Source organism: Crinia signifera, chromosome 4 (assembly GCF_055691185.1).
Source record: "Crinia signifera chromosome 4, ASM5569118v1, whole genome shotgun sequence".
Lineage (NCBI taxonomy): Eukaryota > Metazoa > Chordata > Amphibia > Anura > Myobatrachidae > Crinia > Crinia signifera.
In genome coordinates, this window is record NC_139220.1 from 210,071,093 (window position 1) to 210,086,493 (window position 15,401).

General features: G+C 43.1%; 1 protein-coding gene across 3 annotated transcripts in view; it reads right to left on the reverse strand.

Annotated features, from left to right (window-relative positions):
* Positions 1–3,112: 3,112 nt before the first annotated feature.
* The window catches only part of ZNF609 (zinc finger protein 609), a 103,282-nt gene continuing 90,993 nt past the window's right edge, over positions 3,113–15,401 (reverse strand). For all 3 annotated transcript variants that reach the window (XM_083183684.1, XM_083183685.1, XM_083183683.1), the window contains 5 exons: positions 13,442–13,817; positions 12,507–12,682; positions 10,716–10,944; positions 9,300–9,378; positions 3,113–8,279 (listed from right to left, as the gene is read on the reverse strand). In XM_083183684.1, the coding sequence (XP_083039810.1) occupies positions 9,305–9,378; positions 10,716–10,944; positions 12,507–12,682; positions 13,442–13,817 (855 nt within the window). In that variant the 3' untranslated portion in view covers positions 3,113–8,279; positions 9,300–9,304. The remainder of the gene's footprint in view (positions 8,280–9,299; positions 9,379–10,715; positions 10,945–12,506; positions 12,683–13,441; positions 13,818–15,401) is intronic.

The following is a 15,401-nucleotide window of genomic DNA, read 5'->3' on the forward strand; positions in this document are numbered from 1 at the left end:
CGTCCCTGCAGTGCTGGGGCGGTCAGGGGTGTCCGTGTCGTAGGGGTACCTGCGGCGCCGTCATGTGTATAAAGCTGGCTGCGGCCTGCGGGGTCCCTGTAGTGAATAGCAAATAACTAGCGCTATGCGCGCGGCGGTGCGGGAAATTTTGAAGCAAACCCAAGGTTTCTTTCCTGCCCAGATCAATTTTGAGGAATGGAAATGAAGGAATTTTAAAACGTATGTGGGAATGTAGATGGGAAGGGTTTGAAAAAGGTATAAAAGTTTAGGGAGGGTGGTCATTCGTATAGCATTAATGCGACCTAACCAAGAGATTAATTGGCGGGACCATGAATCTAAATCTAATTTTACTTCAGAGAGGAGATGGGGAAAATTAGCCTGGAATAATTGGTGATATCTTTTTGTAATATAAAAGCCAAGGTATTTTATTTCTGGAAGTGCAAGGAGAAGGGAAATGATAATTCTAGAGAGGACTTATCGGACGGAGATATGTAAAAATCAAGGGTTTCAGTTTTATCTAAGTTGAGTTTATAACCAGAAAATTGCCCGTATAGTTTTAATTTGTCCAAGGTAGCTGGAAGTGAGGAACAGAGAGTGAAAGCAGGCCATCATCCGCATATAAGGTGAGTTTATATTCTAAGGGGCTTATTTGTATACCGGAAATATTTGAGTTGGTGCAGCTTCTAGCAACTAGGGGTTCAATGATGAGGACAAAAGGTTGTGCCCTTTTTAAAAATAGCTCTCCTAGTCAAACTTTAGTATCCTAGGGAGCTAGGTTCATATGGTGAGATTGTCCCCAGTGGAATGCCCATGCACGTTTTTAACCACATCTTCAAATACCTATGCTAGATGCTTTAGCTTTTCTTGGCTCAGTATTACCCTTCACATGGTAGGCAGAGTTTAACCATTCATTGGGCAACAATTTGGTTTGCAGGAGTGTACCTGCCGTCAATTTTGCAAGGGGAGCACATTGACCTTTCACACGAAAAAGTAATGTAGAACTGATTGCTTGTGTCAACCTTTTTCCCATGTGAACCTTTTTGCTGTCACCCTAATCATTTCCACTCCTCTGTGGAAGGTTTAGGTGCACTTTGAAATTGCGATTCTTGTCTGTATTGTTTTCCAGAAAGATCTATGGGTACTTGTTTCCTAGCACGGCCACACCGATTTGCATCGGGGTGATCGTGTCGGAAAAATCGCGTCGGTCGCATCGCATGCGATGCAATCGACCCGATTTTTACATTGAATCAAATGTGAATAGGGTCCCTGGGACCCTATTTTACATTGGATTCAATGTAAATTATTCCCCAGACCCCCAATTTTACCCACTCAACGCCACCCCACGATTGACGCCAACCCGAAGCGTGGCGAGTGCAGCGAGCCCGCGAGGGGCGGCGGTGCGCGTCCTCCGACCTTTTCATACCCCTACTATCCACGTCGGCATGGAGTTGAGAATATAAAGTGTGGTGAGCGCAGCGAGCCACCGAGCCCGAAGCGTGGTGAGCCCCGCGAGGGGACGCGTATAACTTCATAGGTATACGCGTCCGCTCGCCACGCTTCGGGCTCAGCGGCTCGCTGCGCTCGCCACACTTTATATTCTCAACTCCACGCCGACGTGGATAGTAGGGGTATGAAAAGGTCGGAGGACGCGCACCGCCGCCCCTCGCGGGCTCGCTGCGCTTCGGGTTGGCGTCAATCGTGGGGTGACGACGGGGCCATATACAATGTGAAATGGGTCATATTGGCCCATTTCACATTGTTTCCTATTTAAAATGGACTTAATCAAGTCCATCTCATCTTGTGCCATTATAATGGCACAAGACCGACGCAATGCTCCCGATTTCAATGTTAAAAATATTTTAACATTGAAGCCTATGGCAAAATCGCGGGCATCGCGTCGGGGGCCATGTTAATACACGCGACCGACGCGATGCCCCCGATTTTGCCTTTGCCGGCAAAATGGACCTGATTTCAAAGGAAATCGGGTCCATCGCGGGCATCGTGTACCTTAACTTTAAAGTACACGATGCCCGCGATTGTGGCCGTGCTAGGAAACAAGTACCGATCTATGCAGGGCAATTCTTTGTATTGGGAGATATTGTCAGTTTATTTTTGGGTGTTTGTACTCCTGGGTGCTGGTTACACTGGTAACGGATTATCATCTACCACTATCATGACCCCAACTTTTTGCTGAAACTTTGTTGTACTGCTCAGGATCACGGGTGCTTCAATTTTACTTCAGATTTATGAGCTCCAAATGTTTCAAGATGTAAATTTTCAGGCACTGTTGGATTTCTGAGTCAGTTTTTAGTTATGTGCCTTGCGACTGTCAAGTCTTGGGAGATGAGTTCCCAGTTACAGCTTATGATTATATATGCACCTCTCAAAAAACAGGCTCTCCGCTTCTTAGATGTTGTTCAGACTTTATACATTCCGAGGCTTGGACCACAGCAGTTGGATGGTCTCTTGGTCATTCACAGATCAGGTGGGCCGATCTCCAAGTTGTGTGTGGCCCTTATTCTAGCCCACGCACTTATGTCTGTTTGGTTCAGCCCGTGTCTGACCTTCTCCAGATGCAGTCTCTTACGGCTGTGAATGCTTCTTTTACATCTTGGTAGAGTACCACAGTTGCAAAGCGGTGCTAGATGTCTTCTTAAGCCTACATACAGTCCTTTTCCAGGTTCCACAGTTTTTGGACCTTGTTGCTAGTTTTGGGTGACACATTTTATGAATGGCTTGGCAGATGCGAGACTCCATATCACTCTTGAAACTTGCTTTGGGCAGTCTAACAGTCTGCAGTACCTTCCAGATAGGACAATAGGACATGGTGAGATTGTATTCACCATGAAATCAATTACTCCACATCCACCATGAAATCAATTACTCCACATCCATCTGGGTGACCTCCCTCCCTGGTTGTTTATTATTGGTTGGTCATTTGATGATAAAGGTTTCCTCTTTTGGGCTTTGTTAAATAACAGACCTGCTGCAGCAGGAGGGAGGGATTACAGGGGAGAGACTTTAATCTCCAATAGTTTCAATGATTTATTGTGTACTCCTAAACCTCCCTCTAAAAGACAGTGTCCCCCAGATGGATGGATATTACAACAAGTTCAAAAAAATTAGTTTTTATTTTGATGTGGAAATGTCTAGAAGAAACAACTCAGATAAACAATATCACAGAATGGCAATTCCACCCTGAAGGATGTTGTGCATAAAAGTAATCCACCCTTGGTTGCAATGCTCACTACCACATTCCAAACTGCCTACAAAAGCACAAAATACATGATGCTTAATTGGCTGGAGCTGTGTAAAACACATCCTCTATGGGATTCTGCAGCAGTGGAAACACGTTCTATTCAGTGACAAATCCTGCTTTACAACGTGCCAGATTCCACGAGACTGCTTGCTGAATGTATAATGCTAACAGAAAAGTTCACCACCGACTCACAACTACTTCTCATCTGTAATGGGAACCAGAATACCTTAAAACTACTATATGGCGATATACAGTACCCCCACGGACATGTCAAACCAAGCCCAATCTTCATATTTTACTTAGGGGTGTAATAACGGCCCGACACCCTTATTTCCAAGGGTAATCTTAAGGGTACAGAATACAGGGGTTGATGAAGCAGTTATACTTCAGAGTATGAAGCAGATATAAGGGAGAAGTGACCCATGGCAACCAATCAGCATTGAAGCAACATCTATAATTTGCATAATATAAAAATTATACAGAGCAGGTGATAGGTTGCCATGGGCCACTTCTCGTCCCTTGTCACTGCTTCATACATCTACCTCACAGTTACACACCTTCTACTGCTAGAGCAAAAGTTGAGGAATTCACTTTCCTATCTGAGCAGGACAATGGCCCTTATTCAGATCTGATCGCAGTACAAATTTGTTCTTAAAATGGGCAAAGCCATGTATGTGCACTGCAAGTGGGGCAGATGTAACATGTGCAGAGAGAGTTAAATTTGGGTGGGGTGTCTTCAAGCTGAAATCTGAATTGCAGTGCAAGAATAAAGCAGCCAGTATTTACCCTGCACAGAAAAATACCTCACACAAATCTAACTCTCTCTATACATGTTACCTCTGCCCCACCTGCACATGGTTTTGCCCATTTTGAGAACAAATTGTACTGCGATCAGATCTGAATAAGGGCCAATTCCCCATGTACAAAGTGCGGTCTAGCAAAGAATGGTGTGTGCAGTTTGATATGCAAGAACATGTCTGGTCTTCAAAGTCCTCAGTTTTGTCAGAGACTTGAGATTAACTGAAACACAGGGCGATACCAAATTAGCCATGATGCTTTTGTGCTACAAAGAAAAACAAGCTGATAGCTTAAGATATGACCAATGGACATTATAGGGCTTTCCAATTATAGCCCATTTTCACGATAACACATGTGATAACACATGGGACCCTAGTCAAGTTTCTGAAGCACCTGAAGAATTATCTGCAAAAAAAAAGTGCTGGGTTATTGTGGCTAAATTGACAGCCCCGGGTGAATTCATTAGATGCAGGATATCGCCAACAGACAACAATCCAGATGTAGCAGTAAAATTAGGGGCAATTCCATATTACTGCACCTGGTTTTGGAATCAGATTTTTTTTAATCAAATATGGGTGTGATGTTCAGATGTCCACATACAGAACATAGATGTCCATAACCATGTAGTGCACATACACGCATACTGCACATGAAGATATATTTGCTACACCACTACAGACTCCATAACAGACTGATCTATTTTAGGTCTTATCCTGCAACAGGATATAGGTCACTAACAGTGGTGTAACTACCGCTCCGCAGCCCTAGGGGTGGCGGGGGGGAGCAGGCGCCACTGGGGCGCAGGATCACAGTGCTTACAGAGCCTGCCAGACAGCACGCCAGAAGTCCTGAATGATAAGTCTGCAGCAGCTGACAAACTACGCAGACTTCTTTCTCTGGCTGTCTGTATGAGGACGCTCAGTGACCCGCCACATGGGGCAGGTCACTGAGCGTCCTCACACCGACAGCCAGAGCTCCCCTGCCACACGATCCCTCTTTACCGTGGCCAGCTGCCACTCCCCCTTCCTCACTGCTCATTGTAGAGAGCAGGATGCTCTCCTTCTGGATGGATAAAAGCAGCGCAGGTACTGTTTATTGTGTACCTGTGCTGGCCCTGTGTGGGGGGCGCCAAATTTTTTTGGGGCAGGCGGAAGCTTCATCTCTAGTTACGCTGCTGGTCACTAATAATACTTTCAGACATCCTCCAAGATCCCTTGTTTTTGCACATGAATGCGCATCAACCCAAGGTCGCCAACCCTGCAATTGACCTTGATTTGTACCAGATCTTTCTTCCCAGTTTGACGCCCCGGTAAAATCTAGCTCTGGCCACATGGAAACCATTTTAATTAGCTAGAAAGAGCCCACCTTTGCATGACTGTGCATTATTGTGTGCCTGCAAACTATCCCCTTACAATGACACTACTTAAAAACGGCAAAACACATTATGTCTGAAAGGGGCTAACCCGGAAAATTCCCTCCTCTGTGGAGTAGTGTGAATTGGGGTCTCGAACAAAAATCTGGGTTTTTGAAAAAAAGAACACCCTGGGTCTGAGCAGGGAAATTTCCATGTAATATATCTAAACAAGGTATCTCAGGCACAAACATCTACTGGCCACATTTTTTTTATCAGTTTCCTGTAAGGCTGTATACCTTTTTATTTGGATGACCTACCTGCACTAAATAAAAAAAAATAAAAAATGAACAGGGTAAAAAAAAAAAAAAAACACATTAAAAATTGAAATTCTATAAAAAAAATGTATACTAAATAGAACGAAACCATTCAACTGTACCATTTAATAAAATTCTATTTCTCAAAGGAGAGCTGAGGGAGGACAGAAACCTCATGTGGAGCAGAAGTGTACTACATATGAAGCTTCCTCACACAACCACACACTGTTGCTCACATGCAGGAGACCACCATCATTCTGGTAAAACAAACGGATGTATTTTTTTTATCCTTTTTTTTTTTTTAAACTGCAGAGGAAAAAATTTAGACAAAGACATAAATCAGATAGCAAAAAAAAAAAAAAAAAAAAGCTACATAACAAATGTAACTTGACATCTTTATACAGATAAGAGGGTATGAGAAGGTGAGCACATGGGGTTAATCTCCCCATTTACCAGAGTTCAAAAGGTAGGTGGAGAAATGTTTATTCCATATACAATAAGTTCTGTTTACAACTGAGCAATACAAAAGAACTTTATTGTAAAACTTCCAGAAAGGGCTTCCACCCCCCCACCCCCCTCCCTCCCCATTTTCATCGAAATTCCTTCAGGTCACCTCCTGGGGTAGAAGAGGTGAAACCAGCGGAGGGTGGATGCCTAAGAAATAAAACATTGAAATATCAGAATGCGCAATTTCCCAGGGGGCCATGGGAATTTGAACTAAGACTCAAAGATGAAATAACAGTAGATGATCTGGTCATGTCATTGTTCAGCGTCAGAGGAGAAGCAGTATATAAACTGACTTTTAAATGGGGTCTGAAATCTTTGCTGGAAGAAGATAAAGTACCAGACTAAGATGGGTACATCCCATCCAACTGTTGGAAAATAGCAGCCTTGCTGGTTCCAGTATGACCATTGGTTGACATCTGACATTGTATGAATTCTTATATTTATAGAAGATCATTTTAGACCAACAAAAACCTACATCCTATGATCTGAATATAGTGAATTCCCATTGCTGATATTTTACATAATATGTTAAATACAATAAGACACATCCTGACTGTGAAAACGCAAAGGGTTATTTATGCTCAGTAAATCATTGGATAATCATTGTAATCCCTCCACTTTGAGGCTAGTTCATTAAAACAGAAAACTGTTCCTGAAATGAATGCAATGCTTTCCCAGCCATGTCACCTCATCGCAATGTGTGTCTGCTGTATACACAGTCAGCAATTAGACAAAGTGCAGTTTTGTAAAGGGGAACACAATCCTTATATGTTGTATCATTCACTTACAGGAGAACACCTCCTTCCTCCAGTTACAGGGTCCACAATTCTCTAACATAAAAGAACCTGAAGAAGGAGAAATCAGCAACAGGCTAGGGTATGTAATGTTAGACCATGACAGATGTAGCCATGAGGGCACAAAACATTTAGTGGTTAAACAGACTTAAAAACACACATGTGAAATATATCCCCATTTTTTGTTTTTCTTTTTTGTTTGTTTTTTAAGATTAGTGTCTTATAAAAGAACCTTTGCCAGGTTTATATACATTATACACAGTCAGGGGGCATCTGTGGGAGGCCTGTACTATTACATTATTGTCATCCTGGGTCTTCTTATGCATTACAGCTGTTTCACAAAACCTATTTGTAAGAGAATTATTAAAAAGTGGTGGCTAAGAGCTTTGTGGTTAAAAGAAAAAGTGGGTGTTTAACGATTTAGAAGAAAAACGAAATACAAAACATATGAAAACATGTTGTTACAAGATAGCATTAAACTTTCCATGCTTTTTTGGCCCTTGTTCCGGTCAGACACCAAGCAAACATCCTGAGCTGGCAATAACCATGACAAAATTCAGGTATTATGTCAGAAGAAAGGCATGAGGAAACAAAGACGGAACCCAACTCCAACAGTCACTCCAACAGCATCTGACAAACGCATAACTATACTTCGCAGAGTCCGAATGCCACCGCTTCTCACACAAAACCCGGCAGGGCAAGTGTGGAGCAATGCCATCCCATGACTCCCGTGAAAACTAAACACCTGGGTACAGGTCAATAAAATCCATGTCTCCATAAACGGATTAGCCATGGCTGATGGGAGTGTGCCAACAAAGGGCAAAAAAATCATCATCTTGTAACTTCAAAATAACATTTAAACAAAAGTCTGCAGGCAGAGGATGCATAATCCTGACCTAGAACATTTTAATATATGAATGAGGTGTTCAATGCTGCGCAATAGTAATTCCCTCAGTCGCATTGTGAAAAGAAAAACTCCAAGTCTTCTCCTCATCGTCCAATCCACTAGAGGATGCTCTGAATAAATACAGTCCCATTCTGCAAAACCAGATAATCCATGTGTCAGAAGAGTAGAGCTGAGCTCACGGAGGGCGAAGGATTGGACTTGTGTCTCCTGCATCAGGATGGGAACTTGGCAGAAAACTCTGGTTGAAGTAGTAACACCATTCAACTGATGTATTGGCTCATTCCAGACTTGTCCTGTGATCCAGTCACAAAACGTTGTGTAGATGTGGACCATAGCTGACCGTTTCCTTCCAGAAATAAGATTAAAGGAAACATTAGAACATGGCTACTGCAACATAAACTACACATGCATGCACAGAAAGTGGGTAAAATAAATATGAAGGAATGAGAAAACTATAAAAGTGTTATGTGGCATACACACACGGCGATTGTAGCCCTATCTCTAAGCGATCTGTCTAGAAACGGATGGCTCTGTGCGTAGGCCCCACATGCCACCATCACTGGACTAGATTTATACAGCATGGAGTATAGATCTAGTCATCACCAATGTTCTATCACCAGAGAACATGGGCCGTGACAGATCGCTCAGCACAAATCTCTGGTGCATCGCTGTGTACTGAGCAATCTGTGGTAAGCAGTATCGCTCAGCACGGAGGCTTAGTCGCCCCGTGTGTATGGGGCATTAGTGTACACCCTAATCACAGAGGAGGCAGAAGCGGTAAATGCCTAAAGTGTTTAAGATTAAATGATGGAGAACTGTGCATTAAGCAATAAGTCTGCATTTCACCTCTGCCAGCAAGACAGGGTTTCTGATCTTCTATGCCTTGCTAGATTAATTGCCATCATAACACGAAGGTTAACCGACATTTTCCTTTTAGTAGTACCTGTGAGGTAATACATTTTCCCATCACTACTCCCACTGACTGGAGTGCTAAACCCTGCCTTCATGCATTCATTTATCATCTGTCGGTTTTCCCTTATTCTGCAGTTACTCTGTGACACTTTTATAAAAGGGTCCTACATTTTTAAATAACTTATTTTTTTTTTTTCAGGATGGTAGATTTTTATGGTATGAGGACAGTACTAATAGAACATGGTAAACTTTCATATGTAGCATTTCAGACATTCTCCTTCATTTGTGTTTACTCTACTATATGTATAGAGCAATAGTTGGAAGGATTTGAGCTGGTGTTCTGAAGATAATGCCAAGGACATGACGGCCTCTCTAAGGACACTTATTACAGAGGATCAATTGAAATACACAAAGTTTGGATAAAATACAATATGCAGCAGCATAGACAACTTACCGCTCTCACCTCCTGGGGGGTGGGTATAGTGATGGGGCTGAGCCCTGTTGACTTGCTACTATAGCTGTAGAAGACAGACCTGTAAAGAAAAGGAAGCATTTCTTTTAGTACCTTCCCTATACCAATGACCATTGGTATTTAATAAACCAGGTTAGGAAAAGATTACTACTTATGTTGGACGGTATAATAGTTAAGCTGGCCATACACTTGTCCGATATGACCACTATTCCCCAGATTCAAACGGATCGAGCTGGGAAATTGGGTGTAAAGTGGCCAAATAGCATGTGTTTGAGATCTGATCTGATGCCCGGTCTCATGCACATCAGATTTAAATCAGACCTGCTGCGCAAAGGATCTGTTCGATGGGACAGTCTCCGGCAGCAATAATTGGGCATCACATGGAAAAGAACAGCATGCGATCAAGTTCCAGGGAAATCTTATACAACTTCTCCCTCTGAGAAGTCGCATAAGTGTATGGGGGCCTTTGGAATTACTGCCTCACAGCACTGAGGACATGGCTTCGATACACTCTATGGCCCTTATTGTGTGGAGTTTGTATATTCTCCCAGTGCACGTGTGACAGACTCCTTACAAAAAAACAAACCTGTGTGTATGTGTATACATGTGTTTCCAGCAGACCAAATGGGCCAAGTGGTTCTTTTAGATCCACACAGCTATCCACAAAGCTTCCAATAAAACATAGTTCTTGTTTTTTTCTGTTATTAACAATGGATGGAATGGATAGATAGATATAGCCTGGAAGGCTAATGGTATATTGTGTATTCCTGTGCAGATAGCTCAGGAGCCTGAGAGGAGGCTGTGTTGGACTTACCTGAAGGCTGTGTGTTGTGCAGAGGTCACTAGATGGGTGCTGGATGACGCGCCGACAGGGGGGATCCCGACTCATAGGGGCTATTCTCCCTTGTGGGGGTCCACGACCCCCATAGAGGGAGAATAGAACTTGTGGCAAGCCATCGAGCCCACAGCGTGGCAAGCCTGCAAGGGGCTTCTTTGCGCTCGCCCCCCTGTTGGAGCCCCATACCACACCCCACTAGATGGCTATCTATGATCAATTTACTCAGATTTTATTATAAAGAAACGTGTTTTGTGAGTTTTAACCCTACCAGGTGCTTTTTCAGGCTTTATGCTGCTCTTCATATGCAACTGTTTTCCAAGATTCCCCATTTCAACAATGAAAAGCGACTGGTGATCCATCAGAAGTCTCTGCATTTTAAGATTTTAAGATTTGCTAACACCAGCTATTTTTTAGCGTTAATCAGAAAATGAGGAAATACCCACATTCTGATTCCACCAATCCCCCTGATCCAGGCATCGGGGGATCTGACCAAGCTTTCAACAGGAGACCAGTTTCAGAATACTCCCCTGTACCAACTTAAATCATCAGCCTGACATTACCTGTGGTGTAGGGTAGCTGATATTGGCCTGGTAGCAGAGAGTAGCCAAGGTGGTGGTGGTGGTGATGTGTGGACATTAAGCGCTGGGAAGGAGAAGTGCGGGGACGTTCAGAACTCCTGTCACCAACTCCTCGGTCTGGTGCACCCATGCTGCTACAGCCACCTCCCGAAGAACCTCCAGGTACATTACAGCCACCACGATCTCGTTCCTGGGGTGATTTGTCTGTGATCTGTATATAGCGATAAAACACAGATGTGACAGAGCACTAGTCCTTTGTATGGTCTACTTTCAATTATCTATATTTAACATTAAAAAAAGTATGTAAATCATTAATAAAACAGATTGTGCAGAGAATTCTACACAGGATTTGCTGCCTTCCCCCAGTGAAAGCATTGAATACCTGCCATTAAGTAGACTACAATAGGTCGACTGTCACTATGTTGACACATGGAATAGGTCGATATGCATTAGGTCGACACAAGCATTAGGTCAACATGATTTTTTTTTACTATTGTTTTTTTTTTTTTTTTTAAGGGTGTTTTTTATACTTTACTATCCAAGTGGGCATAGAAAGAGTAAAATATAATAGTGTGCCGATCGCAAGTCGACAAACACAAAAAATACATGAAAACGAATGCCGACCTAATACTTTTGTCAACCTAATGACCATGCCGACCTATTGACTGTCATCCTAACTTCTGTCAACCCTATGCCTCATACCCGATCATATATATATACGAAAGTATATGTGCCATTCTGTATTTTTTTCTATTACACCTACATAAATCTGACACATAAGAAATTACCATCCAAAGCAGAGTTGAATTATAATTATTTGTTTGCTCTATACATTTCCTCAATGGCATAATGTGTTTCTACCGTAAAGCCTGTACTAAGCTTGCGTTAAAATTACTTACTCTGGAGGAACACTGAGAAAGGACCACAGCAGTCTTAACCACTGGATTAGCACATACCACATTTAGCTATGACAAGTAAACCTCAGTATAATAACTGTCCAACATGTGGTTATCTTCTTTATAAAATGAAACATGAGTATGATCTGATTTTTTGGAGTTATATCAGTTATACAGTACATACTATTGCTGCTAATTTGTTGGGGAATGGAGGTGGAACCAAAAAATACTTAAAGAAATATTCTCCCTACCCACTAGGCTAATTAACTTGACTTAAAGATCCATCTACTTAGCATCTAGTGCAGTGGTTGCCACACTATGTGCCTAGGCCTGTGTGTGTGGGTGTGTGGTGGGGGGGGGGGGGGGGGGGGGTGGTGCTCTTGTAGTGATTGCCTGGGTTGGTGGTCCAGGACTAAGTCAAATCATTTCAGGTCAAAGTGATAGGCAAAACTAGGGCTGGTGGCTGCCAATCATAAAACATGTGGACAATCAGAAGCACAACTGCGAGTCAAGAAAGTTTGGTTTCCTACCTAGGGTAAAGTTGAATAGCCTACCTAGGGTAGGCCACTCATTACACCTGATCTAGTGTAATGAGTGGCCTACCCTAGGTGACCTTTCCCCTAAACTCAAACACCTTTTTATTAAGAGATTAGCATTATAGTAATTATAATCATGGGAGATTAATTTACAATTACCTTTGAAATGGTGTCTTGTACCAACATTTACAAAATGATCCAGTGTCCATGGTAAACTTTACATTTGAAACCATTACCTACTAACACTGGATTATTATTGCCGTTCATTAAGAACATCTAGACAACCTGTTGTAGGGTTCTTTAATGAATTGACCCTGTTGATAAAGGCAATTTGTACTCACTGTGGGAGATTTGCTCTTGTAATGGCTTGCATGTTGTTGTAGTAAATCAAGGGCTTTAGAGTCAGAGGTCGATTTGCAGCCGACATTTGGACTGGCTCGTGACTTCTCAGACTCCTCACTGCCAGAAACCTTGTTACCATATGGAGAGAAAGAATAACTGGAAGGAAGATAAGAGCCTGAATCAGGGAATAAGAGAAGAGACACCAGCATTATCAACATGGGACTCTGGTAAAAAAAAAAAAAACACTTTGCTAGTATAGCTTGGGTCTAAGGGGATAAGGGGAGTATTCAATCTCCCGCTGCTATTCCCGACGGGGGAAATAGTGGCGGGGCCCTATTCAATGCTGTCTTCCCAGACAGCATTGAACCAGGATCTCGGCAGAACGTGCCCGATTTCACAAGCAGTTGAGCACGTTCTATCGAGAACGGCCGGGAAATGACAAACTCCCAACTGCATCACATGGGCACGCCTCCTTTTCGGCATCCGATTCAGTGTTGAGCCGGCCGATAACAGGACAACAGGTTGGGCCAGCCTGGCAGTCATGATCCTGCATTGAATACCCCCCACAATACATGTTCTTATTACATGACCAATTTGTGCATCACGGTAACTGATCAGATTCGGGAAATTGGCACGTAGATGTACAACATTTTTGTTAAATGCTGTTAACATACACATTCAACTCAAGATAATCAATAAAAGCAGCACCAACAGGGGCTAGTTTCCCTCATGGGGGTCCACGACCCCCATAGGTTAAGAACACAACCTAAGAACCTGTGGGGAGCGCAGCAAGCCCGCGAGGAATACTGGCGGCAGGGATTCCAATGTCGGTATCCCAACCGTCAGCCAGTCATACCACACCCTTTACAAACATGCATATGAATTTGTGGATCATAGCTAATTTCATCAGCACATTATAATATTATGCGAATACCTGGGTAGTTCTGCATCATGACTGCTGGCATTCCGCGGTAACTTGGATGGCTGGGGTCATATGCTTGACTATAGGTATATCCATGCATATAAGGGATATAGGATTGATGCTGTGTAAGTGGTGATGACACAGGTACGTGAGTACTAGTACGGGGGTCCTTGGGCATCACACGAGGATCATCATTTATTTGTGATCCCTTTATATCTACACTAATTCCCTCCTTGCCATCTTCCTTAGAAGAGGCTTCCTTGCTCCGGCTCCGCTCCTCTTTGACTTTTCTCTCCCGCTCTTCTTTCCACCTTTCATCATCAGCTTTTAGGGCATCTGTGTACTTGGGATAAACGTAGGACCACATGCGTGACTCTGCTTCCTGTTGCTGGAGATGGTACAAACCAGATAACTTGTGTTAGCTTACAAATTCATGATGTCGTTCTGTAGTTCAACATTTTAGAAATGGATATTTCAAGTTAACTCAACATGCAGTCTTCCAACTAGTCAAACTACACATCCCAGCATGCCGTGGCACAGTTTATGGAATACTGGGATGTGTAGTTCCAGTCGAAGATACCCTGGGATAAAAAATGTGCATTTTAATAGTGGTATTTCAGATTGTTGCCCAACAAAGTACATACATACTTCAGTAATGATAGACTGTAAATACCCCATTAAAACTATACACCTGTGCAGCATATAGGAAAGCATTTAGTCGGAATTATTTAACAGAGATCAACTTGAAACTGTATACATAGTAACACTAAAGGATATACATTGTGGAGGGCACAACATTTGGCAGTACCATCAAACGCAAAACGTAAACAAACCTAACACCAGATACAGAGTCTGAAAGTAAGCCCAGTGATGGTATCAATCAAAGCAACAAGACAGCACAAATCCATTTAGGTACCAGGCACAATGGGCCAGATGTATGACCTATATTGCAGTGTAAAAATAAAGCAGTCAGTATTTTCCCTGCACAGAAACAAAATTACTCACCCAAATCTAAAGGCCCCCATACATTAGGCCAAAGTCGGACCCAATTCGCCTGTGAGCCGCCCGGCAGCTCCCCGGGAGGCTCACATACAATTTGGCACTTGATGAGCCAATTCACATCTGATAAAGCTTGCGATTTATCACATGTAACGGGGAGCTGGTGGCGAGTGGTGACCTGGCCGGGCGGTGTGTGATGATTGATCACAGACATCAGCAGCGGGGACAAGCAGTGAAGTGGCGGACTGGCGGGTATTAGATTTTTAAAATACCTGTCAAATGACTGGCCGTTCTCTGATTGGCTGAGAGCTCTGTACTGCCCGTCCCCGCTGCTGATGTCTGTGATCAATCATCACACACCGCCCGGCCAGGTCACCACTCGCCGCCGCCAGCTAGTTAAAGTGTCAGGACCCGCTACCCGCTCCGGCATCCCCCTTATGAGAGCTGCTGATCCCACTGCTCCCCCGGTCAGTCCTCCCTGATCCGATGCGCACGGAACCGCGCATCGGATCAGATGTCACACATCTGCGATTTTGGGACGATTTCACCCGGTTATCGGCCCAAAGTGCCGAAATCGGATGAAATCGTCCCAAAATACCACTACCCACTACCCTTGAAGCCGGGTGCGAACCGGGTGCTACCCTGATCATGACCTGGGTAGGATTGCCGGGGAATCCAAACCTGGTTATTTGAAAGGGAGCATTTCCACTAGCAGAAAAACCCGGGTAGAAGCGCGTCCCCGCGGAGATTACCGGGTTATTTCTTCTTTTTTTTTTTTTTAAACGTTTTTATTAAATTTTTCAATGTAAAACATTTCAAAGTAAAACATTTTCTGTACATTGTAATGTTTGTTTCGCAGAACAACTCAAAATATTACAAAATAAAACATAACAATTGTATATAAAAAAAAGAATTTTGAGTCACAGTTATTTCGCTTACTATAACATACTATCGGGGTTTTCTATCCCCTATT